General features: G+C 41.3%; 1 protein-coding gene across 1 annotated transcript in view; it reads right to left on the reverse strand.

Annotated features, from left to right (window-relative positions):
- Positions 1-24,423, reverse strand: part of LOC124321775 (mucin-19-like) — a 37,304-nt gene extending 12,881 nt beyond the window's left edge. Inside the window, exons 1-2 of the mRNA XM_046784249.1 lie at positions 24,321-24,423; positions 10,375-22,061 (exon numbers count right to left, since the gene is read on the reverse strand). Coding sequence (XP_046640205.1) covers positions 10,375-22,061; positions 24,321-24,332 — 11,699 coding nt within the window. The 5' untranslated portion in view covers positions 24,333-24,423. The remainder of the gene's footprint in view (positions 1-10,374; positions 22,062-24,320) is intronic.
- Positions 24,424-26,212: the final 1,789 nt, after the last annotated feature.

Here is a 26,212-nt window from a genome sequence, read left to right on the forward strand (position 1 = left end):
CACGGGTTGCACCGGTTTGTTACTAACTCGTTGGGTGTGTCCAGACTGATGTTCTTGAGATCACACTAGGGGAGAACTTGGGGCCATCCCGGAGGGGGGGAATGTGGCAGGCCATCTGACGGAGAGGGAATATAACATGCCCTTTTCCCCTTCTTTTTTTGGGGGGGGGGGGGGTTTGCATACATTAAAAGTTAAAACTGGAATACGGGGCGTAATATCATTTACACTTTTTCACACGTACACTTGATCATATATTGAATCGGGTGCGGTGGGGGTTTCTTCATCGGGGTTTTCTCGAGTTTGTTTTCTTTGTTACGTTTGTTACGGGCTTGATATCGTTGGCGTCAATCCGTTTTGCGGCAGGACCGCTTGGGGCTGGCGGATCTAGAAAAGTAGGATTTTAAGATTATTGTAAAATATGGTATTTAGTCATAATAGTTATTTGCGTATTCAAAACATTGGCAATTAAAGAAATGGTATGACAGTACACAAACAAGTTATCACTTTCTTGATTTTATTTTCATCTTCGATTCGACTTTCGAGCTTTGGAAAGTTGCAACGGTTCCGCAGAGATAAAATTATTGTTACTTCTCGACTGTGGGTTGACGGTACTTTGCTGCAACGTTTGTTGACGGCGAGTGTGATTTTTTAACGACCTTTTTATTTGGTCGACTAGTCACATGTTCTGGCGGACCAATAGAAAAAGCCGATAAATCGGGCACACGGCATCATAGGCAATCATCATCTGTATCAAGAAAATTTTCCAACAATTGTCCCACCAACCCACACTACAGTGCGTAGGTATATATTTATACCTACTATTTTTTTAATTATTTGTAAATATTTCTTATCAAAAGGCATTGTAAACCTGCAATTTTTTATGCATGGATGCAAAGTTAACCGAATAATAAGATTTTTTTCCCTTGTAGTATTTTGAAGAAATATTTTTGCTTAAGTCAAGAAATAGATCGATAGTGTAGAATAAATTTTATCAAAAAACATTTTGAAAAAATTTACGACAAAACTAATGACGTTCAACTCGCGTGTCAAGCATATTAGTCATGAGGAAATGAGCACTATTTGAACATGTTTTCTACTAAGTTTGTTCTTGGGAAATTTTAGCCAGTTGCTGCCAAACACCTGCCTGGATTCTACTGCAAATGGAGCAATTGTTAGAAACATTTGCGATGATTATTTCCGCTTAAAATATTTCTATGGACAAAAAACGAATCCAACGATAGGGTAGAACGGACCCATGTTGAACAGGGTTGCAGGGTGGATAAAAATATTAAAAATCAATCTAAAAATCTATATTTTTACTATAACATTTTCTTAGATGTGAAGCTACTTCGCACAAAGTTTCATTGATTTTGGACCAAAACATCCAAAGTCATTGCAGTTAAAAAAAGCTACAATAATGTTCGATTAAAGTCTATTTTAACAACCCACTTTTTACTATACTTTGTAATTTGATTTTACTTAATTCCTCATTATTCTCTATAGAAACTGGTAGTTTTACTTCAATACACCAATTATTGGATTATACTGATTTATTATACTTTATACTATACTTAATGGCACAATTCCGCGGATGAACACACACGTATGAAGGTTGGTATTGTACTGGTTGAAAACAAATTTTATGAACGTTGGCAGATTAATGCAACATTGCCATTTAGTACAATATTGATTTTGGTGATATAAAGACAAAGAATGCTGGCTTTAAATAACATTTCATAGCTCAATGGTATAGTTCTAGATAAGTGAACTAGAGGGTCGTGTTTCGGGACTGGTTCAAACTTTTTATGTGATTATATGTAAATAAGATTAATAAAATTATTTAGTAAAGTATAAAGGAAGTTAACTTGGTGCTGGGTTGATATTATTTTGTTAGTTACAACTTTGTCATTGTTCTGGAAAGATGTCGTCTAATGGTTCATGGCAATTTTTCCCTTCAAATAGTGTAATTATAAACAATTATAGAGTTGGGCTTAATGGATTCTATACAAAGTGTAAAAAAAGCCGTCACAAATCAAATCAATCATTCCATTTGAATTAATTCGAAGGACTTCATTTCAACTTGTTATGATATGTGGTTCGTTATCACCCATGGATTTATATAAATACTTGGTGGAAATTGGATTTATAGATAATACCTATGCATCTATTTGTAAGAATTGCAAAGGACAGCTCAGTATAGTAAATAAATTATTTTTGTTACAAAGATCAGACATTAATATTTTGTTGATAGATTTCGTTTACCAATGCCATTGACGGAATTATATTCAAATGTAATCACACGCTTTTTGCTAATGGTAGTAAAATCAAAAGGAAAAAATGTGACAAAAAATATTCAATTCGGACTAATTCTTGGTTTTTTGGGTCCCATTTAACTATTTTTTAAATATTATCTTTAACTTACTACTGGTGGCACGAATTGCCTCTTAATTTCATTGAACATGAATTGAGTCTCGGTAGGTTAATTATTATACTATACTATTCTATTGTATTACATTATACCGTTTTTGTTTAGCTCATGGAACTCCCATTGATTGGGCTAATTTTTGCCGTGAAGTAGCGGAGGATATAGTAATTAACAATTCAGAGAAAATTGGAGGAGTTGGTGTAGTAGTAGAAATTGATGAATCTAAATTTGGAAAAAGTATAGTGTTATTTATATGTTGTTGTCATTTGTTTGATATAATTACATACATCTTTATATAGGGAAATATAATCGTGGAAAAAGAGTTGATGGTGTTTGGGTTTTTGATGGAGTGGAAAGAGGAACAGGAAGTTGTTTTCTAGTGGTTGTTCAAAATCGCACTGCAACCACTTTGCTAGCTGTCATTAAAGAGTGGATTAAGCATGGAACCACCATAATTTCTGACTGTTGGAAGTCATATGACAACATCCAGTAATTTCTATTTATTTTATAATCGATTTTAATCATAATTTGAATTACATTACTATACTATATACTATATTACTTACTAGGGATCATAATGATTACAAACACCTTACAGTAAATCACAGCGTTAATTTTAAGGATCCGATTACTGGTGCGCATACGAATCAAATAGATGGTATTATACTTATTAATTTCTTAGTATCAAATAAATTAAGCAATTTTTTATTAGGACTATGGAATTTAGCAAAGAAAAGTTTGCCAGAAACTAATCGAAACAAAAACATGTTTGCTGGTTATTTGGCCTCATTCATGTTGCACAGTAAGTGGAAAAAAGAGGATGGATATTCCATGTTTATGAATTACGCAGCACTGTGTTGACTTTTTATATTTTTAACTGTTATTTCACTTCATTGACTTGTTAAACTAAACATTTTAATTTTATATTTTTAATTGTTATCTACTGCCAGTCTCATATATATAGTCATAATTTCTTTTTATTTACGAAATTTGCCAAAGTTTTAAAGTTGTGTGTGTTTGTGTTTCTCAGGTTCAAATAAGTGAATCATTCAACATCTAAAAAAATTTTGTAGCAGACGAAGGCTCATTGTCATTTCATCAGTTCGATTTTTGACCGAGATAGTGTAGCAACTCACACAAGTAAAATATGACTTAATTTTCAAAGAATTAACGTCTAAGTAGTGCATCACGGATTATTTGTTTAAAAGAAAATAAGTCAGTGCTCACTGCAGAAAATTGGATAATCTTTATATGCCAATAAGAATTTTATAATCTGTTATCTGTAGTTCAGTTGCTTTGTTGATTGATCCAGAGGTAAGTAAGATATTCATGGGTTTAAATTTAGTAAAGTAATGTGTATTTGAGCAGATTTTGTATTAATTATACTTTAATTACACTATGCTGTATTGCGGTTATATATTATTGCGGTTATATATTTTATGGTATTTTTGCTTTACTTTATTATACTTTACCCGCCCAAAACCCCTATATTTCCTCGCTACGCTCGGGCTCATTCCCGTTAGGTTACTAAACTATATTTCATTAAGAAAAGTAAAAAGTGGGTTGTTAAAATAGACTTTTACCTAATTTTCAAATTTTTCTGCGCGTTCACGCTTATTAGAAAAAAACCAAACAAATGTTTGACCAAGTTGTTCATAGCATCGCATAAGTAATCCAATCGCCTATAATACTGCCAAATGTTATAGTTTTATGTCTTATGGTTGAGCCGCAACATTGACTTTAACGGAGGGTAGTGGTTGGAGACCACTTTGTACAACAACTGGGGGTCATATTGTACTGGTAAAGGGTATCAGTAAATGTTTGTCGATCTTTGTCTTGGACAAGCTCCACCCCTGTGGTATACAAAGCCTATCTTAAATTTAAATTCCTTTCCCTATAAGAAAACTTCCATTTTTCTACTGATATTTCCAAACTTTCTACATTACATTACCATGTACTGTACTTACCGGAAAAGTTGGTACACTGTACCAACCTTAGCCGCTTTTACATGTCGTCTTATTGCGCTAAGTGCCTCCAGTTTATATTTTTCAATTAGCAACCTAGTTGCAATAATCTTAAAATTTTTTGAGTAGAGGTTGGAAACAAAACTGGGGATGAATGAAAAAAAAGAACATGAAATAATGCGCAAACCCTTTATTAACTTTTCCGTACCCCCTGGAATTGGAATCAACCTTCCCAACTTTATCGCCAGAAAGTTGGGCTGATGGCCGCATATTCCTTATGGCGCTTCCCAAAAAGAGCCCTGTTTGGAAAAAAATTATTAAAAAATTGTCAGTTAGACTTGCGACCTTCTAATTTTTAATAAAAGTCGAAGGAATAGTTTTCTACATTTTAGGTACTACGATTTGTTATTTTTTAATTTTATAAAGATTTGAAAAGAAAAAAAGACAGAGCCGTGTAAATTTTCCCTATGAACAAGTAGTTAGTTATGGTTACCACCACCAGAGAGACTGGTCATTCAGGGGAAATTTATTCTCCTACATAATTTTAGTCTTTTTACATCTTTAAACATTAAAAAAATCGTAATACTAAGGGATGAAATATTAGCTGAGGAGAAACGAGAAGAGAAAAAACAAAAATTATAATAAAGACGATAAAGCTTTTGAAATTCAATTTATTTATAGTTGGACAGTTCATAACAAAACAAGGTTCTTTCGGTAATGTCCTTCGGGAATTTTTTTAAACGTTAAAGAGACAGAAAATCAAGGTTAAATAGTAGAAAGTAAATAGTATACATACTATTTATCGGAGAAAAGATTGGTTGGATTTGGTGGGCGAGACGATTGTCGTACCCGATTCATTGACCGAACAATAAAATTTGGATCTGGATGAAGTACGTCCGTACCGTTCTTATCTAATTGGTCGATTAAAATTGGTTCCAAAATCTTCAGTGCTGAATCATAAATGATTCCTTGCGCCTTTTGTTTAGCTTCCGCTGTGATGGAAGCCTTGACCTTGATGTATTTTCTCACACCTCAAACATGACTGAACAATGGTGTGAAAGTGTTACCTTTCTGGGCAACCATTCCTTTGCACGGGATCCGTATTCGACAGCGCCAAATTACGGTTGCATTTTTTCACAGATTTTTTTGGTATATGAATACCCAAGCCCATCAACCAACAAGGGTTTACCCCGAAAATAAGAACGATTGACGATTTTTATGAAGTCACTTGAAAACTTGCTTAACGAAATTACTTTGTTGATCCTTTTGGAATTATGTTCCAGTCGGGACAAGTTTTTGGCGTTGCAGTGGATGGAGGAGGCAGAATCAAGGAAGGTGCTATCACTGGAACTGGGACTAAGAAGGCACTTGTTTCATTCATTTGTTGAACAGGTGTTTACTTTCAGTGACATGGGCTTAGACCGGAGCAATCATAATATTGAGAACAGTTGGTCCGCCAATAAAAAAAGGCTTAATTGTGTTATACTTGTAATGACTTGAGACAGACGGGAGGGGGGCTAGTGTGAGACTTGTGTATTAAGCACGGGTTGCACCGGCTTGTTACTAACTCGTTGGGTGTGTCCATACTGATCTTCTTGAGATCACACTAGGGGAGAACTTGGGGCCATCCCGGAGGGGGGAATGTGGCAGGCCATCTGACGGAGAGGGAATATAACATGCCCTTTTCCCCTTTTTTTTGGGGGGGGGGGGGGGTTGCATACATTAAAAGTTAAAACTGGAATACGGGGCGTAATATCATTTACACTTTTTCACACGTACACTTGATCATATATTGAATCGGGTGCGGTGGGGGTTTCTTCATCGCGGTTTTCTCGAGTTTGTTTTCTTTGTTACGTTTGTTACGGGCTTGATATCGTTGGCGTCAATCCGTTTTGCGGCAGGACCGCTTGGGTTGCTGGCGGGTGGCCTGTGTGTTCTTGGGTCGTGTTTGGCGGATCCGACGGGCTGGTGGTTGTTAGGCCAATTCATCAGCTGGTGCTTGTGCCGGTGGTTCTGAAGGAGTTGGTTTGACATTTTGATTTTGAATTGGTGCAGCCTGTTGGCCTCTCGCTGCTTCTGCGCATGTCGTCGTTGGTCCGGGTGTTCCGGGCATTACGGGGACTCGGCAAAGGAGGTGGCGGCGGTTCCGACGGAATTCTTTTCCGTTTTCGGTACGAACCAAGTAGTCCCTTTTTGGTCCGACTTCGATTACCTTGCCCAGAATGCCCCATCGGGAAGTGTCTGGGTTTTGGATGAGGACGTGATCGTCGACTTTAAGGGCTGCGAGAGTGTTGGCAGTGGCGTCATAGAAGTCTCTGCTTTTCTCCCGGCTGGCAGTCATACGGTGTTCCAGCTCCTCTGGCTCTCTTTACCATTCGTTAATGAAGGAGCGGTGGTGCGACGGAAGACCGTCGCGAATCGGTCGGTTGAATACGCTTTCGGCTGGTGGTGGTTCACCGCCGCAGCGGGGGGCGTTCCGAAACAGCATCAGGGCTTGGGCCAGCTTGTCTGGATCTACTCTGCCATCGGTTTTGGGAGCCACAGACGAGTTTCTTGATCTATTTTATTTCTGCTTCTGCTCGGCCGTTGGATTTTGGGTAGTAGGGTGACGACGAGTTCCAGGAGACGTTGAATTTATCGAGGAAATCCTGGAAAAAGGCTGCTTTAAATGGCTGATTGTCGGACCAGAATCCTACTGGCGCTTCCATGGTTTCAAATAGCGGCCGGCAGCTGTTGACTAGGCGGTTGGCTGTCGTGTTCTTGTCCTCGTACAGCGTCACGTCTGGCAATCCAGAAAAATTGGTCGACGATCACAAGGAAATATCGGCCGTCATCTTCTCCAATATTGGCATGGATAAATTGGAAGGGCCTTGTTGCTGGTTCGTGTGGGCGGAGCGGCTCTGCTGGTGGTGATGGGAGGTGGCTGGCGCAGCTATCGCAACTCTTGGCGGCGTTCGAGATTTCGACGTCCATATTGGGCCAGTAGACTGAAAGTCGGGCGCGCTGGTGCATTTTGGATTCGCTTTGGTGCATCCCACCTAGTGTCTTCAATATGTCCGGGACTTTGGCTCGTGGGATGACGACTCTTGCGCCACATACAATCATGTCGTCTTTGTCGTCGATTGTTAGGCTCTCTTGCTTGTTCCAGAAAGGACGGAGATTAACGGCCAAGTTGGTTTTTTCGTTTGGGAATCCATTCATGATAACTTCTTGTAGGTCTTGAAGGTCCCGGTCTATTGCTGCTGCTGCTTTGATGCCCTCCAGGGTCATGTCCGTCGTTCCCTCTTTCGATCCGCTCCATTCGGCGATCATGTTGACGACTGCTGTACGGGCCGTGTAGGATGTTGGTCCTTCTCCCGACAGATCGGCTTCCGTTGGTTGGTCGACTTGTGAACGAGATAGAGCGTCGGCTTCAACATTCTCTTTACCCGGTTCCCACCGGGCGTTGAAAGAGAATTGAGACATCTGCAGTCATAGGCGGAGGAGGCGTTGGTTATCTAGTTGATCCAGTGTGTAGTCGTTGAGGATTGGGATTAATGGCCGTTGGTCCAGTACGACTTCAAATGATGGGAGGTATTCGAGAAAACTCTTGTATTTTTTCATGGTCCAAGCCACTGCGAGGCATTCTAGCTCGATCATTGCATATCGGGATTCGGCCGGGACGATGAGACGTGACCCAGCTTGGACCATCTTCCAATCTCCGTTTGTTTGTTGTTGTTTGAGGATAAATCCGAGACCACGTAGGCGGGAGGCATCGGTGTGGACTTTTTGTCCTGTGTGTGGGTCTCACTCGTGACGGCGGCGTGTTTGTGTGTGACTGGGCGTGAGTGTTGCCACCCTCTGCGTGAGCAGTGGAGAGCGAACACGTGTCGTTGTCTGAGTGGTGTCACCCTCTGCGTGAGCAGTGGAGAACACACTCGTGGTGGCGGCGTGTATAGAGGGTTACCGGCGTGTGTACTGCGTCCGCCGTTGTCGGTGGCTGCTGGTGCTCTCTAAGTAGTGTGTGGGGTTCTCCACTACTAGGGAGCGGGTTGTGGGGAGGCCAGGGGCGGTAGCTGGTTGTGTCGGGCCGGTTGCCTCTTCGGTTGAATGGGAAACATAAAACTAATACTGACACCGGCAAAACTACATAAGCCGCCATGAAAAAACTGTTACTAGTTTACGCCCAATTTTTTTTTCATAATTTCAGCGAACTGGCAACTTCAGACGTTTGCTAACTCTATAAAGGCTAGTTTTTATGAGTTCTATCAACTGATAGAAAAATTTTAGCTTTGATTCTGGTGTTTGTCCATTGGCCGTCTATTTGTTGTACTAAAATGAACTTAAAAAAACTTGACGTATGTTTGCATCTAATGGACGTCCAAACTACGTCCGTCTGTTTATCGTCCACTGTGGTCATCTAATGGACGTAATTTGTAACCAGGAAAAGTAGATTCAGTTTATGTTAAAATATTACTTCTATAAGACAGTTAAATTCATACAAAGTAGACAATATCACAATATCGAAGAAAGACGTGAAAAGTACGTAGTATCGTCGTATTTTTTCGACGAAAGATAGACACGACGAAGAATGGATAAACATACGTCGAATAGACGGATATTAGACCAGCTGTGCTGGCATGTCAGTTAGACATTCAAAATGATATCGAATATTAGACATCATTTTGACACGTACTTCGTAAATCTCAAATAAATGTAATAATAAAGGATGTCAATTTTACGTTGTTTGGACGTGCGGAGTGTGATATCAATTTATTGACATAAAACCTCACATCATTTGGATATCAGAAATGTTATATCTCATAATGCAATATCAAAAATATTTCAAATACGTATCATATATAAGATGTCTAAAAATCATGTCAATTTTATGTCGAAAGTATGACATGGATGTCAAAATGACATAAGAATATCAAATTGACATAAAAATGATATCAAATGCTACCTGGCGAGACATCATTTGAAATATTATATTTTTATTTTATTACCCAGTAAATAATTAAATCCATTTAAAAACAAAGAAATTCAAAGAAAAAGAAGGATAAGTTAATCAAATGTGTATCAAATTGTTATATTGTTGTTAGTAATTAAATGTGTATCCAATTGTTATATTTTTGTTAGTAATGTTTAAAAACATTTACAACAACAACAATTGTTACAAAACCTTTCCTACCAAGAAATGTATTTCTTACTGATAACCGCTCTAGTTCCATTTTAGTGAATTCATTTAACGAAAGAAAGCTAAATCTGTTATTGTAGTTGGTTCCTTCGAAGTTTTTGTGGGTTCTGCTGTGGTTATCTTGGACCATTTCTAGTTGAGATAGGTTAAGCTATTGGGATTGTAGACACTTCAGTAGTTGTTTCCTCAAAAGTGTCGAGGTGGGTTCTGTTGTTATGGTTGTTGTGGTTTCAGCAGTAGTTGATGTTGGGTCTGCAGTAGTTGTGGTTATCTCTTCAGTAGTGGTTGGTTCAACAGTTGCAGTAGTAGGTTCAGCTGTTGTGGTAGTGGGTCCTTCAGAAGTTTTCGTGGTGGAAGTAGTTTCAGCTGTTGTGGACTCTGCAGTAGTCGTTTCCTCAACAGTTGTCGAGGTTTGTGCAGCTGTTGTGGTTGTAAAATCAGCAGTTGTTGTCGTGTGCTCTTTTGTGCTCAAAGTGGGTTCCATTGTTGTGGTTGTGGCCTCAGTAGTCGTTGTAATAGATTCATCAGTGGTGGTAGTAGGCTCAACCGTGCTTGTTGTGGTTTCAGCAGTAGTTGTAGTTGGCTCAGCAGAAGTTGTCGTTGACTCTGCAGTAGTAGTTGTCTCAACAACTGTTGTCGTGGGTTCAGACGTGGTAGTAGTTGGTTCAGCTGTTGTAGTTGTTGACTCAGTAACAGTCGTTGTCTGTTCAGTGGTTGTTGTTGTGGGCTCTTCTTTAGTTGTAGTGGGCTCAGCTGTTGTAGTTGTTGACTCAGCTGTTGTGGATGTTTGCTTTTCAGTAGTTGTGGTCGTGGGCTCTTCTGTAGTTGTAGTGGGCTCAGCTATTGTGGTCGTTGGCTCTGCAGTAGTAGTTTCAACAGCTGTTGCAGTGGGCTCAGCTGTTGTGGTAATTGGCTGTTCAGTAGTTGTTGTCGTAGGCTCTTCTGTTGTTGAAGTTGGCTCAGCAGAAGTTGTCGTTTGCTCTGCAGTAGTTGTTGTCTCAAAAGCTGTTGTCGTGGGTTCAGCCGTTGTAGTTGTTGGTTCAGCTGTTGAAGTTGTTGACTCAGTAACAGTCGTTGTCTGTTCAGTGGTTGTTGTAGTGGGCTCAGCTGTTGTGGTTGTTGCCTGTACAGTGGTTGTTGTCGTGGGCTCTTCTGTTGTTGAAGTTGGCTCAGCAGAAATTGTCGTTTGCTCTGCAGTAGTGGTTGTCTCAACAGCTGTTGTCGTGGGTTCAGTCGTGGTAGTTGTTGGTTCAGCTGTTGTAGTTGTTGACTCAGTAACAGTCGTTGTCTGTTCAGTGGTTGTTGTAGTGGGCTCTTCTTTAGTTGTAGTTGGCTCAGCTGTTGTAGTTGTTGAATCAGCTGTTGTGGATGTTTGCTTTTCAGTAGTTGTGGTCGTGGGCTCTTCTGTAGTTGTAGTGGGCTCAGCTGTTGTGGTCGTTGGCTCTGCAGTAGTAGTTTCAACAGCTGTTGTAGTGGGCTCAGCTGTTGTGGTTGTTGGCTGTTCAGTAGTTGTTTTCGTGGGCTCTTCTGTTGTTGAAGTTGGCTCAGCGGAAGTTGTTGTTTGCTCTGCAGTAGTGGTTGTCTCAACAGCTGTTGTCGTGGGTTCAGCCGTTGTAGTTGTTGGTTCAGCTGTTGTAGTTGTTGACTCATTAACAGTCGTTGTCTGTTCAGTGGTTGTTGTAGTGGGCTCAGCTGTTGTGGTTGTTGGCTGTTCAGTGGTTGTTGTCGTGGGCTCTTCTGTTGTTGAAGTTGGCTCAGCAGAAGTTGTCGTTTGCTCTGCAGTAGTGGTTGTCTCAACAGCTGTTGTCGTTGGTTCAGCCGTTGTAGTTGTTGGTTCAGCTGTTGTAGTTGTTGACTCAGTAACAGTCGTTGTCTGTTCAGTGGTTGTTGTAGTTGGCTCAGCTGTTGTAGTTGTTGAATCAGCTGATGTGGATGTTGGCTTTTCAGTAGCTGTGGTCGTGGACTCTTCTGTAGTTGTAGTCGGCTCAGCTGTTGTGGTCATTGGATCAGCAGAAGTTGTCGTTGGCTCGGCAGTAGTAGTAGTTTCAACAGCTGTTGTAGTGGGCTCAGCTGTTGTGGTTGTTGGCTGTTCAGTAGTTGTTGTCGTGGACTCTTCTATTGTTGAAGTTGGCTCAGCAGAAGTTGTCGTTTGCTCTGCAATAGTGGTTGTCTCAAAAGCTGTTGTCGTGGGTTCAGTCGTTGTAGTTGTTGGTTCAGCTGTTGTAGTTGTTGACTCAGTAACAGTCGTTGTCTGTTCAGTGGTTGTTCTAGTGGGCTCAGCTGTTTTAGTTATTGAATCAGCTGTTGTGGATGTTGGTTTTTCAGTAGTTGTGGTCGTGGGCTCTCCTGTAGTAGTTTCAACAGCTGTTGTAGTGGGCTCAGCTCTTGTGGTTGTTGGCTGTTCAGTAGTTGTTGTCGTGGGCTCTTCTGTTGTTGAAGTTGGCTCAGCGGAAGTTGTCGTTTGCTCTGCAGTAGTGGTTGTCTCAAAAGCTGTTGTCGTGGGTTCAGTCGTTGTAGTTGTTTGTTCAGCTGTTGTAGTTGTTGACTCAGTAACAGTCGTTGTCTGTTCAGTGGTTGTTGTAGTGGGCTCAGCTGTTGTGGTTGTTGGCTGTTCAGTAGTTGTTGTCGTGGGCTCTTCTGTTGTTGAAGTTGGCTCAGCAGAAGTTGTCGTTTGCTCTGCAGTAGTGGTTGTCTCAACAGCTGTTGTCGTTGGTTCAGCCGTTGTAGTTGTTGGTTCAGCTGTTGTAGTTGTTGACTCACTAACAGTCGTTGTCTGTTCAGTGGTTGTTGTAGTGGGCTCAGCTGTTGTAGTTGTTGAATCAGCTGTTGTGGATGTTGGCTTTTCAGTAGTTGTGGTCGTGGGCTCTTCTGTAGTTGTAGTGGGCTCAGCTGTTGTGGTCGTTGGCTCTGCAGTAGTAGTTTCAACAGCTGTTGTAGTGGGCTCAGCTCTTGTGGTTGTTGGCTGTTCATTAGTGTTTGTCGTGGGCTCTTCTGTTGTTGAAGTTGGCTCAGCGGAAGTTGTCGTTTGCTCTGCAGTATTGGTTGTCTCAAAAGCTGTTGTCGTGGGTTCAGTCGTTGTAGTTGTTGGTTCAGCTGTTGTAGTTGTTGACTCAGTAACAGTCGTTGTCTGTTCAGTGGTTGTTCTAGTGGGCTCAGCTGTTTTAGTTATTGAATCAGCTGTTGTGGATGTTGGTTTTTCAGTAGTTGTGGTCGTGGGCTCTCCTGTAGTAGTTTCAACAGCTGTTGTAGTGGGCTCAGCTCTTGTGGTTGTTGGCTGTTCAGTAGTTGTTGTCGTGGGCTCTTCTGTTGTTGAAGTTGGCTCAGCGGAAGTTGTCGTTTGCTCTGCAGTAGTGGTTGTCTCAAAAGCTGTTGTCGTGGGTTCAGTCGTTGTAGTTGTTTGTTCAGCTGTTGTAGTTGTTGACTCAGTAACAGTCGTTGTCTGTTCAGTGGTTGTTGTAGTGGGCTCAGCTGTTGTGGTTGTTGGCTGTTCAGTAGTTGTTGTCGTGGGCTCTTCTGTTGTTGAAGTTGGCTCAGCAGAAGTTGTCGTTTGCTCTGCAGTAGTGGTTGTCTCAACAGCTGTTGTCGTTGGTTCAGCCGTTGTAGTTGTTGGTTCAGCTGTTGTAGTTGTTGACTCACTAACAGTCGTTGTCTGTTCAGTGGTTGTTGTAGTGGGCTCAGCTGTTGTAGTTGTTGAATCAGCTGTTGTGGATGTTGGCTTTTCAGTAGTTGTGGTCGTGGGCTCTTCTGTAGTTGTAGTGGGCTCAGCTGTTGTGGTCGTTGGCTCTGCAGTAGTAGTTTCAACAGCTGTTGTAGTGGGCTCAGCTCTTGTGGTTGTTGGCTGTTCATTAGTGTTTGTCGTGGGCTCTTCTGTTGTTGAAGTTGGCTCAGCGGAAGTTGTCGTTTGCTCTGCAGTATTGGTTGTCTCAAAAGCTGTTGTCGTGGGTTCAGTCGTTGTAGTTGTTGGTTCAGCTGTTGTAGTTGTTGACTCAGTAACAGTCGTTGTCTGTTCAGTGGTTGTTCTAGTGGGCTCAGCTGTTTTAGTTATTGAATCAGCTGTTGTGGATGTTGGTTTTTCAGTAGTTGTGGTCGTGGGCTCTCCTGTAGTAGTTTCAACAGCTGTTGTAGTGGGCTCAGCTCTTGTGGTTGTTGGCTGTTCAGTAGTTGTTGTCGTGGGCTCTTCTGTTGTTGAAGTTGGCTCAGCGGAAGTTGTCGTTTGCTCTGCAGTAGTGGTTGTCTCAAAAGCTGTTGTCGTGGGTTCAGTCGTTGTAGTTGTTTGTTCAGCTGTTGTAGTTGTTGACTCAGTAACAGTCGTTGTCTGTTCAGTGGTTGTTGTAGTGGGCTCAGCTGTTGTGGTTGTTGGCTGTTCAGTAGTTGTTGTCGTGGGCTCTTCTGTTGTTGAAGTTGGCTCAGCAGAAGTTGTCGTTTGCTCTGCAGTAGTGGTTGTCTCAACAGCTGTTGTCGTTGGTTCAGCCGTTGTAGTTGTTGGTTCAGCTGTTGTAGTTGTTGACTCACTAACAGTCGTTGTCTGTTCAGTGGTTGTTGTAGTGGGCTCAGCTGTTGTAGTTGTTGAATCAGCTGTTGTGGATGTTGGCTTTTCAGTAGTTGTGGTCGTGGGCTCTTCTGTAGTTGTAGTGGGCTCAGCTGTTGTGGTCGTTGGCTCTGCAGTAGTAGTTTCAACAGCTGTTGTAGTGGGCTCAGCTCTTGTGGTTGTTGGCTGTTCATTAGTGTTTGTCGTGGGCTCTTCTGTTGTTGAAGTTGGCTCAGCGGAAGTTGTCGTTTGCTCTGCAGTAGTGGTTGTCTCAACAGCTGTTGTCGTTGGTTCAGCCGTTATAGTTGTTGGTTCAGCTGTTGTAGTTGTTGACTCAGTAACAGTCGTTGTCTGTTCAGTGGTTGTTGTAGTGGACTCAGCTGTTGTAGTTGTTGAATCAGCTGTTGTGGATGTTGGCTTTTCAGTAGTTGTGGTCGTGGGCTCTTTTGTAGTTGTAGTGGGCTCAGCTGTTGTGGTCGTTGGCTCTGCAGTAGTAGTTTCAACAGCTGATGTAGTGGGCTCAGCTCTTGTGGTTGTTGGCTGTTCAGTAGTTGTTGTCGTGGGCTCTTCTGTTGTTGAAGTTGGCTCAGCGGAAGTTGTCGTTTGCTCTGCAGTATTGGTTGTCTCAAAAGCTGTTGTCGTGGGTTCAGTTGTTGTAGTTGTTGGTTCAGCTGTTGTAGTTGTTGACTCAGTAACAGTCGTTGTCTGTTCAGTGGTTGTTGTAGTGGGCTCAGCTGTTATGGTTGTTGGCTGTTCAGTAGTTGTTGTCGTGGGCTCTTCTGTTGTTGAAGTTGGCTCAGCAGAAGTTGTCGTTTGCTCTGCAGTAGTGGTTGTCTCAACAGCTGTTGTCGTTGGTTCAGCCGTTGTAGTTGTTGGTTCAGCTGTTGTAGTTGTTGACTCACTAACAGTCGTTGTCTGTTCAGTGGTTGTTGTAGTGGGCTCAGCTGTTGTAGTTGTTGAATCAGCTGTTGTGGATGTTGGATTTTCAGTAGTTGTGGTCGTGGGCTCTTTTGTAGTTGTAGTGGGCTCAGCTGTTGTGGTCGTTGGCTCTGCAGTAGTAGTTTCAACAGCTGATGTAGTGGGCTCAGCTCTTGTGGTTGTTGGCTGTTCAGTAGTTGTTGTCGTGGGCTCTTCTGTTGTTGAAGTTGGCTCAGCGGAAGTTGTCGTTTGCTCTGCAGTATTGGTTGTCTCAAAAGCTGTTGTCGTGGGTTCAGTTGTTGTAGTTGTTGGTTCAGCTGTTGTAGTTGTTGACTCAGTAACAGTCGTTGTCTGTTCAGTGGTTGTTGTAGTGGGCTCAGCTGTTATGGTTGTTGGCTGTTCAGTAGTTGTTGTCGTGGGCTCTTCTGTTGTTGAAGTTGGCTCAGCAGAAGTTGTCGTTTGCTCTGCAGTAGTGGTTGTCTCAACAGCTGTTGTCGTTGGTTCAGCCGTTGTAGTTGTTGGTTCAGCTGTTGTAGTTGTTGACTCACTAACAGTCGTTGTCTGTTCAGTGGTTGTTGTAGTGGGCTCAGCTGTTGTAGTTGTTGAATCAGCTGTTGTGGATGTTGGATTTTCAGTAGTTGTGGTCGTGGGCTCTTTTGTAGTTGTAGTGGGCTCAGCTGTTGTGGTCGTTGGCTCTGCAGTAGTAGTTTCAACAGCTGATGTAGTGGGCTCAGCTCTTGTGGTTGTTGGCTGTTCAGTAGTTGTTGTCGTGGGCTCTTCTGTTGTTGAAGTTGGCTCAGCGGAAGTTGTCGTTTGCTCTGCAGTATTGGTTGTCTCAAAAGCTGTTGTCGTGGGTTCAGTTGTTGTAGTTGTTGGTTCAGCTGTTGTAGTTGTTGACTCAGTAACAGTCGTTGTCTGTTCAGTGGTTGTTGTAGTGGGCTCAGCTGTTATGGTTGTTGGCTGTTCAGTAGTTGTTGTCGTGGGCTCTTCTGTTGTTGAAGTTGGCTCAGCAGAAGTTGTCGTTTGCTCTGCAGTAGTGGTTGTCTCAACAGCTGTTGTCGTTGGTTCAGCCGTTGTAGTTGTTGGTTCAGCTGTTGTAGTTGTTGACTCACTAACAGTCGTTGTCTGTTCAGTGGTTGTTGTAGTGGGCTCAGCTGTTGTAGTTGTTGAATCAGCTGTTGTGGATGTTGGATTTTCAGTAGTTGTGGTCGTGGGCTCTTTTGTAGTTGTAGTGGGCTCAGCTGTTGTGGTCGTTGGCTCTGCAGTAGTAGTTTCAACAGCTGATGTAGTGGGCTCAGCTCTTGTGGTTGTTGGCTGTTCAGTAGTTGTTGTCGTGGGCTCTTCTGTTGTTGAAGTTGGCTCAGCGGAAGTTGTCGTTTGCTCTGCAGTATTGGTTGTCTCAAAAGCTGTTGTCGTGGGTTCAGTTGTTGTAGTTGTTGGTTCAGCTGTTGTAGTTGTTGACTCAGTAACAGTCGTTGTCTGTTCAGTGGTTGTTGTAGTGGGCTCAGCTGTTATGGTTGTTGGCTGTTCAGTAGTTGTCGTCGTGGGCTCTTCTGTTGTTGAAGTTGGCTCAGCAGAAGTTGTCGTTTGCTCTGCAGTAGTGGTTGTCTCAACAGCTGTTGTCGTTGGTTCAGCCGTTGTAGTTGTTGGTTCAGCTGTTGTAGTTGTTGACTCACTAACAGTCGTTGTCTGTTCAGTGGTTGTTGTAGTGGGCTCAGCTGTTGTAGTTGTTGAATCAGCTGTTGTGGATGTTGGCTTTTCAGTAGTTGTGGTCGTGGGCTCTTCTGTAGTTGTAGTGGGCTCAGCTGTTGTGGTCGTTGGCTCTGCAGTAGTAGTTTCAACAGCTGTTGTAGTGGGCTCAGCTCTTGTGGTTGTTGGCTGTTCAGTAGTTGTTGTCGTGGGCTCTTCTGTTGTTGAAGTTGGCTCAGCGGAAGTTGTCGTTTGCTCTGCAGTGGTGGTTGTCTCAACAGCTGTTGTCGTTGGTTCAGCCGTTATAGTTGTTGGTTCAGCTGTTGTAGTTGTTGACTCAGTAACAGTCGTTGTCTGTTCAGTGGTTGTTGTAGTGGGCTCAGCTGTTGTGGTCGTTGGCTCTGCAGTAGTAGTTTCAACAGCTGTTGTAGTGGGCTCAGCTCTTGTGGTTGTTTGCTGTTCAGTAGTTGTTGTCGTGGGCTCTTCTGTTGTTGAAGTTGGCTCAGCGGAAGTTGTCGTTTGCTCTGCAGTAGTGGTTGTCTCAAAAGCTGTTGTCGTGGGTTCAGTCGTTGTAGTTGTTGGTTCAGCTGTTGTAGTTGTTGACTCAGTAACAGTCGTTGTCTGTTCAGTGGTTGTTGTAGTGGGCTCAGCTGTTGTGGTTGTTGGCTGTTCAGTAGTTGTTGTCGTGGGCTCTTCTGTTGTTGAAGTTGGCTCAGCAGAAGTTGTCGTTTCCTCTGCAGTAGTGGTTGTCTCAACAGCTGTTGTCGTTGGTTCAGCCGTTATAGTTGTTGGTTCAGCTGTTGTAGTTGTTGACTCAGTAACAGTCGTTGTCTGTTCAGTGGTTGTTGTAGTGGGCTCAGCTGTTGTGGTCGTTGGCTCTGCAGTAGTAGTTTCAACAGCTGTTGTAGTGGGCTCAGCTCTTGTGGTTGTTGGCTGTTCAGTAGTGTTTGTCGTGGGCTCTTCTGTTGTTGAAGTTGGCTCAGCGGAAGTTGTCGTTTGCTCTGCAGTAGTGGTTGTCTCAACAGCTGTTGTCGTTGGTTCAGCCGTTATAGTTGTTGGTTCAGCTGTTGTAGTTGTTGACTCACTAACAGTCGTTGTCTGTTCAGTGGTTGTTGTAGTGGACTCAGCTGTTGTAGTTGTTGAATCAGCTGTTGTGGATGTTGGATTTTCAGTAGTTGTGGTCGTGGGCTCTTTTGTAGTTGTAGTGGGCTCAGCTGTTGTGGTCGTTGGCTCTGCAGTAGTAGTTTCAACAGCTGATGTAGTGGGCTCAGCTCTTGTGGTTGTTGGCTGTTCAGTAGTTGTTGTCGTGGGCTCTTCTGTTGTTGAAGTTGGCTCAGCGGAAGTTGTCGTTTGCTCTGCAGTATTGGTTGTCTCAAAAGCTGTTGTCGTGGGTTCAGTTGTTGTAGTTGTTGGTTCAGCTGTTGTAGTTGTTGACTCAGTAACAGTCGTTGTCTGTTCAGTGGTTGTTGTAGTGGGCTCAGCTGTTATGGTTGTTGGCTGTTCAGTAGTTGTCGTCGTGGGCTCTTCTGTTGTTGAAGTTGGCTCAGCAGAAGTTGTCGTTTGCTCTGCAGTAGTGGTTGTCTCAACAGCTGTTGTCGTTGGTTCAGCCGTTGTAGTTGTTGGTTCAGCTGTTGTAGTTGTTGACTCAGTAACAGTCGTTGTCTGTTCAGTGGTTGTTGTAGTGGGCTCAGCTGTTGTAGTTGTTGAATCAGCTGTTGTGGATGTTGGCTTTTCAGTAGTTGTGGTCGTGGGCTCTTCTGTAGTTGTAGTGGGCTCAGCTGTTGTGGTCGTTGGCTCTGCAGTAGTAGTTTCAACAGCTGTTGTAGTGGGCTCAGCTGTTGTGGTTGTTGGCTGTTCAGTAGTTGTTGTCGTGTGCTCTTCTGTTGTTGAAGTTGGCTCAGCGGATGTTGTCGTTTGCTCTGCAGTAGTGGTAGTCTCAACAGCTGTTGTCTTTGGTTCAGCCGTTGTAGTTGTTGGTTCAGCTGTTGTAGTTGTTGACTCAGTAACAGTCGTTGTCTGTTCAGTGGTTGTTGTAGTGGGCTCAGCTGTTGTAGTTGTTGAATCAGCTGTTGTGGATGTTGGTTTTTCAGTAGTTGTTGTCGTGGGCTCTTCTATAGTTGTAGTGGGCTCAGCTGTTGTGGTCGTTGGCTCTGCAGTAGTAGTTTCAACAGCTGTTGTGGTCGTTGGCTCTGCAGTAGTAGTTTCAACAGCTGTTGTAGTGGACTCAGCTGTTGTGGTTGTTGGCTGTTCAGTAGTTGTTGTCGTGGGCTCTTCTGTTGTTGAAGTTGGCTCAGCAGAAGTTGTCGTTTGCTCTGCAGTAGTGGTTGTCTCAACAGCTGTTGTCGTGGGTTCAGCCGTTGTAGTTGTTGGTTCAGCTGTTGTAGTTGTTGAGTCAGTAACAGTCGCTGTCTGTTCAGTGGTTGTTGTAGTGGGCTCAGCTATTGTGGTTGTTGCCTGTACAGTAGTTGTGGTCGTGGGCTCTTCTGTTGTTGAAATTGGCTCAGCAGAAGTTGTCGTTTCCTCTGCAGTAGTGGTTGTCTCAACAGCTGTTGTCGTGGGTTCAGCCGTGGTAGTTGTTGGTTCAGCTGTTGTAGTAGTTGACTCAGTATCAGTCGTTGTCTGTTCAGTGGTTGTTGTAGTGGGCTCAGCTGTTGTAGTTGTTGACTCAGCTGTTGTGGATGTTGGCTTTTCAGTAGTTGTGATTGTGGGCTCTTCTGTAGTTTTAGCGGGCTCAGCTGTTGTGGTCGTTGGCTCAGCAGAAGTTGTCGTTGGCTCTGAAGTAGTAGTTGTTTCAACAGCTGTTGTAGTGGGCTCAGCTGTTGTGGTTGTTGGCTGTTCAGTAGTTGTTGTCGTGGGCTCTTCCGTAGTTGAAGTTGGCTCAGCAGAAGTAGTCGTTTTCTCTGCAGTAGTGGTTGTCGCAACAGCTGTTGTCGTGGGTTTAGCCGTGGTAGTTGTTGGTTCAGCTGCTGTTGTCTTTGACTCTGTAAGAGTCGTTGTCTGTTCAGTGGTTATTGTAGTGAGCTCTTCCGTAGTTGTAGTGGGCTTAGCTGTTGTGGATGTTGGCTGTTTAGTAGTTGTTGCCGTTGGTTCTTCCGTAGTTGTAGTGGGCTTAGTTGTTGTGGATGTTGGCTTTTCAGTAGTTGTAGTGGGTTCAACTGTAGTGGTTGTTGGCTTAGCTGCTGGGGATGTTGGCTGTTCAGTAGTTGTAGTGGTCTCAGCTGTAGTGGTGGCTGGCTTAGCTGTTGTGGATGTTTGCGGTTCAGCAGTTGTTGTCTTTGGTTCTTCCGTAGTTGTAGTGGGCTTAGGTGTTGTGGATGTTGGCTGTTCAGTAGTGGTAGTGGTCCCAGCTGTAGTGGTTGTTGGCTTAGCTGTTATGGATGTTTGCTGTTCAGTAGTTGTTGTCGTGAGTTGTTCCGTTGTTGTAGTGGGCTTAGCTGTTGTGGATGTTGGCTGTTCAGTAGTTGTTGTGGTTGGTTCTTCCGTAGTTGTAGTGGGCTTATCTGTTGTTGATGTTGGCTGTTCAGTTGTTGTTGTCGTTAGTTCTTCCGTAGTTGTAGTGGGCTTAGCTGTTGTGGATGTTGGCTGTTCAGTAGTTGAAGTGGGCTTAGCTGTAGTGGTTGTTGGCTTAGCTGTTGTTGATGTTGGCTGTTCAGTAGTTGTTGTCGTCGGTTTTTCCGTAGTTATAGTGGACTTAACTGTTGTGGATGTTGGCTGTTCAGTAGTGGTAGTTGTCTCAGCTGTAGTGGTGGTTGGCTTAGCTGTTGTGGATGTTGGCTTTTCATTAGTTGATGTCGTCGGTTCTTTCGTAGTTGTAGTAGGCTTAGCTGTTGTAGATGTTTTCTGTTCAGTAGTTGTTGTCGTCGGATCCTCCCTAGTTGTTGTAGGCTTAGCTGTTGTGGATGTTGGCTGTTCAGTAGTTGTGGTTGATGGTTTGGTTGTTTTTGGTTTAGTTGTAGTCGTTGAAGTCTTTGTTGTTGTCGTCAATTTAGTTGTGGTTGATGGTTTGGTTGTTTTTGGTTTAGTTGTAGTCGTTGAAGGCTTTGTGGTTGACGGTAATTTATTTGTGGTTGATTGTTTTGTTGTTTTTGGTTTAGTTGTAGTTGTTGAAGGCTTTGTGGTTGTCGTTTTTTTAGTTGTGGTTGATGGTTTGGTTGTTTTTGGTTTAGTTGTAGTTGTTGAAGGCTTTGTGGGTGTCGTAAATTTAGTTGTGGTTAATGGTTTGGTTGTCTTTGGTTTAGTTGTAGTTGTTGAAGGCTTTGTTGTTGTCGTTAATTTACTTGTGGTTGATTGTTTGGTTGTTTTTGGTTTAGTTGTAGTTGTTAAAGGCTTTGAGGTTGTCGTTAATTTAGTTGTGGTCCTTGTTTTCGTTGATGATGTAGGTTTAGATGTAGTTGATGGTTTGGTTGATTTTGGTCTAGTAGTGGTTGTCGGCTTTGTTGTTGTAGTTAATTTACTTGTGGCCGACGGTTTGGTTGATGACGTAGATTTAGTTGTAGTTGTTAAAGGCTTTGTAGTTGGTGTTAATTTAGTTGTGGTTTTTGGTTTGGTTGAAGTTGGTTTTGTTGTAGTTGTTGTAGGCTTTGTGGTTGTCAATTTAATTGCTGTGGTCGACGGTTTTGTCGTAGACTTTGATTTAGTTGTAGCTGTCGTTTTCGTTAATTTGGTTGTGGTGGAAGCTTTTGTTGACGTTGTTGGTTTAGTTGAAGTTGTTAAAGGCTTTTTGGTTGTCGTTAATTTTGTTGTGATTGGCGGTTTGGTTGTGAACGTTGATCTCACTGCTGTTGTGGATTTGGCTGTTGTAGTTACTTTTGTTGACAAAGGCTTCAATGTTGTGGCTAATTTAGTTGTTGGTTTTGCTTTTGTTGTGGACTTGGATGTTGTTGTCGCCAATGATTTAGTGGTTGTTGTTTTTGCTGTTGTGGCAGCTAGCTTAATAGTACTAGACGTAATAATTGTCGATTTTGCGTTTGTAGTTTTTGAAGTAGTTTTTCTGTTTGTTGTTGTTAATTTTCCTGTTGTTGTAAATTTTTTTTGTGTTGAGGCCTCAATTTTTGGTTTTGTTGTTGTTTTTGAAGTTTTTGGTGTTGTTATGGATAACTTCGGCTTAGTAGTGGTTTTTGAAGTGGTTTTCATTGTCGTTGATGGTTTCTTAGTTGTTGTTTTAACAGTATTTTTATTATCTATAGCTTTTTTTGTTGTCGTGGTTACTGGCTTCACTGTCATCTGTCGGGTATCGGGTACCACCATATAATTACTGACGCTTGATGTTTTATCGAGTTCTTTTGTCAGCTTATCTTTCATAAAATCTAGTCGGTCGATTGGATTTGCCAAGACGACTGAAATGATTGCAAATGCCAACTACAAAAATAAATTTAATTCTATATTAATTTTATCATTGTAAAAGACGTCATCATTCATAATGTATATGTAAATTCTTTAAGGGTCCATCACTTGTAAACTAATTTAAACACTAGTCATCATTTTTCAAACAAAAATTACAAAATTCGAGTTCTATCCGATGCTGCACATAATAGTCTTATTTGCATCAATATGGGATATGGAGGAAATCAAACAAACTTGACTCACATCATTCTTTCACGCTGATTCTCACAGTAGCTATTATTATTTTACTTTTCAAATAATAATTTCCCCACGTCATCTCTCTTCAAGGTTGAGATAAGCCCCCCCCCCCCAAATAAAAACAGATTCCCGCCATGTTTGGTGGGCGGTCCTTTAAGCATGATCAATTTGCAGACGACCATCATCTAAATGACACTTTTCGTGCTGCCTACAACCCACTTATTCAGGTCTAAAAGCGACAAAAAAGGGTGATTTGCGGTGATTTGGATGAAGGACGTCTGCAAATTGAGGAGTGGATATGGGAGTGGCAAAAAAGGGAGAAGAAGTCGCTTCTTCTTTGTTCGACGTGACTTAATTTGACGAGATCTTTTTTTGGGGGGGAGGGGGATTAAAACATCAAAATTTGAGGGGTTGAGCAACCTGTGGGATGAATATATTGGCAGAAAGTATACCGGCGTGACCCTTTTTTCTTCATAAAAAATCCCTAAGAAAATTAGAAAGAAAAAAAGACCGAATGAGCACGCCGATATGCTGTCCACCAATATGCAGTACCCACCAGCCAATTGAAAACACCTCCCTCGTTTGGCTTGTATTCTTATGGCGCTTTGTGTATCATAAATACAAACTGCAATCATTTTTGAACGGCTAGAGTTAGAATTTTTTTCTTTTTTTCTCGAGGAGGAGGAAAGAAGATCTAAAAATCATGCACACTTGACATTTCCGTAGAGCTTACCCCCACGTCTCAATGAAAACCAGCTTTTTCTAAAATCGAGAAAAAAAATTTTGAAAATAGCTAGAAAGATTTTTTTGTTCCAAAAGATGCGAAAGAAAACTCTTTAAGGGAAAGGGTCCCTCTTGCGTTTAGGGTCTGTTGGGGTGGCTTCCCTCATAACGTCAGCCTACACCAGCGAGAAGGGGTCGGGCGCATGGTGTCGGTGGTGCATGTAACACCCTAAAGGCAAAGAGGGGGAAATTTTTTTATTGACAGCGCTAGGTGGCTTATAGGATGAAGGCTGGCATGGCAAAAAAAAGAAGAAATTTTCAGGAATTTTTCCAAAATTTTAATCGTTCATATCTCGGCTTCTATGCCGAGTTTTGAAAAAATATGAAATGGTCTGAAGAGGTGGGTATGCCATCATTTAAAACAATTGGATTATTTTTAGTTGCAGCAGTTGACGAGAAAACTGCTACACAAAAACCGAAACAAGTCAAAATTTTGGCTACCCTCTGCAGTTTTTTTACATCTCCCAAACTTCAATAGCTAAGCGATTGCGGTTTTCACAAATCGATTAAGCGAAAAATTTCGCATTGAACCCGTCTATTTGTTAATTTTTATTACCCCAAGCGATAATTTCCACAAAATAAAAAAAAATAAAAAAACGGGCTGTTTCAGTGGCGGATGGCTTTTTTAAACTGAGAAAGATTACTGATAGAGAATGAAAATTGCAACTTCTTTGGATGTAGATGACAAAATAATCTCTCGTCAAGATAGACCAATTTTCTTGTCCCAAATGACATTTTACTAAAAATATGATTTACGTCTAACTATCAAACTTTTAAAAAATAAATGTTTGTGGGAATAATTTGTACGAATGAATGGCCTGAGTTTTTCACTCGTCACACTTGGGCACAACGGCACATTAATTGGGATAACTAGCTATATATTATATGTATCTCAAGAAATAACAACGGGATTTCGTGAAACATCATGCTACAGTTAATTTATCACTTCTGTAGAAAAATGAAATGTTTCAAACTATTCTTTCTATTTTCCCCGGCCTTGTTCAACTAGGAGCAGTGTTCAAGATGGGTCCGGTTTCACCCCACCAATCAGCCACTTGGCTTCTTTATACTGTCTTTTCTGAAAAGTGGATTTTAAACCATAAAAAATAGACATTTTGCATGCATGATAACTTCTATGCAACTTTTTTTAATCGACTTATTTTTCTCGTTAAAAAATACAAAAGACTAATATACAAGTCCTAATTTGCATTACGGTATAAAGCTAATTAAGTAGGGAAAATTACTTTTACATACCAGACAATTCATATTTAATTCTGAATTTCTTGTAGAGACTATATTATTTACTCTCTAACTGAGAAAGCACAACATGTAATAATTTTTATCCAGATAGATAACGGCTCTTATATATATTTTCTGGGGTTACAACGCAATGCAGACTACCTTTAAACGTAAACAGAAGGAGCTTCACAGGTTTTCAGTAATTGGTATTATGTACCCTCCCACTTTTGGAGTACCTGCCGCATTGAAAAAGTAAGTAGATAAAAAGTAGTTCAACAAAACTGGTGTGAAAGCCCATGTTGCTACTAAAAAATTTATTATTACATTCTGCTGTCGATGTCCAACAAAAAATATGAATTTGATTAAATAAATATCACATTTTTTGTTTGAAGGCCTATATTTTAGGCCTTCTTTAATTTTAGAGTAGCCTGAACCGTTTACCAGTAGAAGACGGCTAAAGTTTTCAAAAATTTGTGGGAGGAGCCTATTTTGAGGGGTAAGTGAGGACACTGAGAGTTGGAAGTTTGCTTTATAAGCCTTAAAATTTTTAAAATTTTTCAAAAAAATTGAAATCGTGTTCCCCTACATCGATTCTATATGTCTGTAAAAAAGATTAATGAATTATCGTGTAAATTGAGATTTGCATTTTATGAAAAAATAGCTTAGCTCCGTCCTCAAATCTCCCTGCCAATCTCAACTGCAATTTAGTGTACCAAATTCCCCAAAACATCTCTATTTTTAAAATGTCCATATTTCCTAAAATAATGGGTCTAAAATTCACATTTTTTTGTAAACGATAAAGAAATGAACAAAGTTTCTATCCATGTAAATATAGTATTCATTTTTTTGTATTTTTCCCGTTAAACCTTTTTTGGCGGTGAAAAATTTGACAAGCGAAAAGCCGTTTTTTTATTTTGTCAATAACTCCAACATTTATTGACAAAAACACACCAAACTTCAACCCCAATTAGATAACATGTTTTTACATGTTACACTAAAAAAAATTTTAATTAATTAATATTTTTTATTTGTCCCCTCACATCCCTCTTGACCCGGTGTCCCGGCATACTCAAGTCTCTCCTACTGGGTAAGTTGGCACTTCTCGATTTACGACATGTAAACAACGAGTAGCATTCCTTAAAAAATCTACCAGTTTTTTTAGTTTAAATTCCGCATCGTTTTAAAAAAATTGTTGAAATCGTCCAAACGGTATAGTAATGAGAACAATAAGAATTTTTACGCTCCAAAAACGTATGACATTGTCTGCTCTATTTTTTTCTAATATAGACTTAGATTTATATTTTTAAATTTAATAAAAATATGATAAAGAAAGGATATTCATTTCTCTTTTATGGGCAATTATGTTAATTGTAATATTTTCATTAGTCATGTTTACCATAAGATTAGCATTGGCCATTATACTCTTACACAGACTTGAATTTTTTGCGATTTTTCCAAAAACCCGTTTCCCATAAGCTTTCAGCAGTGTGGAAAGTTTAAGTAGTTAAGGTACGTAAATATTTATTTTGAAAAGACGTTATAGACATTTGTATAATTTTTTGTCTGTGAATGGAAGTAAATGATTAAAATTCTGTTTTGAGAAATATTCATCGAAGAAATAAAAAAAAAGTCTAGTTTAGACTTTCACTCTAAAAAAGTTGGAGCCAAACTAGGGACGCTAGATTCGCGTGTCAAGCATATTATTCATGGGTTTATAAGCACAGTTTGGACATGTTTTTTTACTAAGGTTGCGCTGGAAATTTATCCCCATTGCTGCAGAACGCCTGCCTGGGGAATGGTTAGCTTACCATACTGCTATAGTTCAATTCTACTGCAAAAGACCCATTTTTTAGAAACACTTGTGCCGATTATTTCCGCTACACATATTCCTATACACACACAACCGA

The sequence above is a fragment of the Daphnia pulicaria genome, chromosome 1 (assembly GCF_021234035.1).
Source record: "Daphnia pulicaria isolate SC F1-1A chromosome 1, SC_F0-13Bv2, whole genome shotgun sequence".
NCBI classification, from domain to species: Eukaryota; Metazoa; Arthropoda; class Branchiopoda; order Diplostraca; family Daphniidae; genus Daphnia; species Daphnia pulicaria.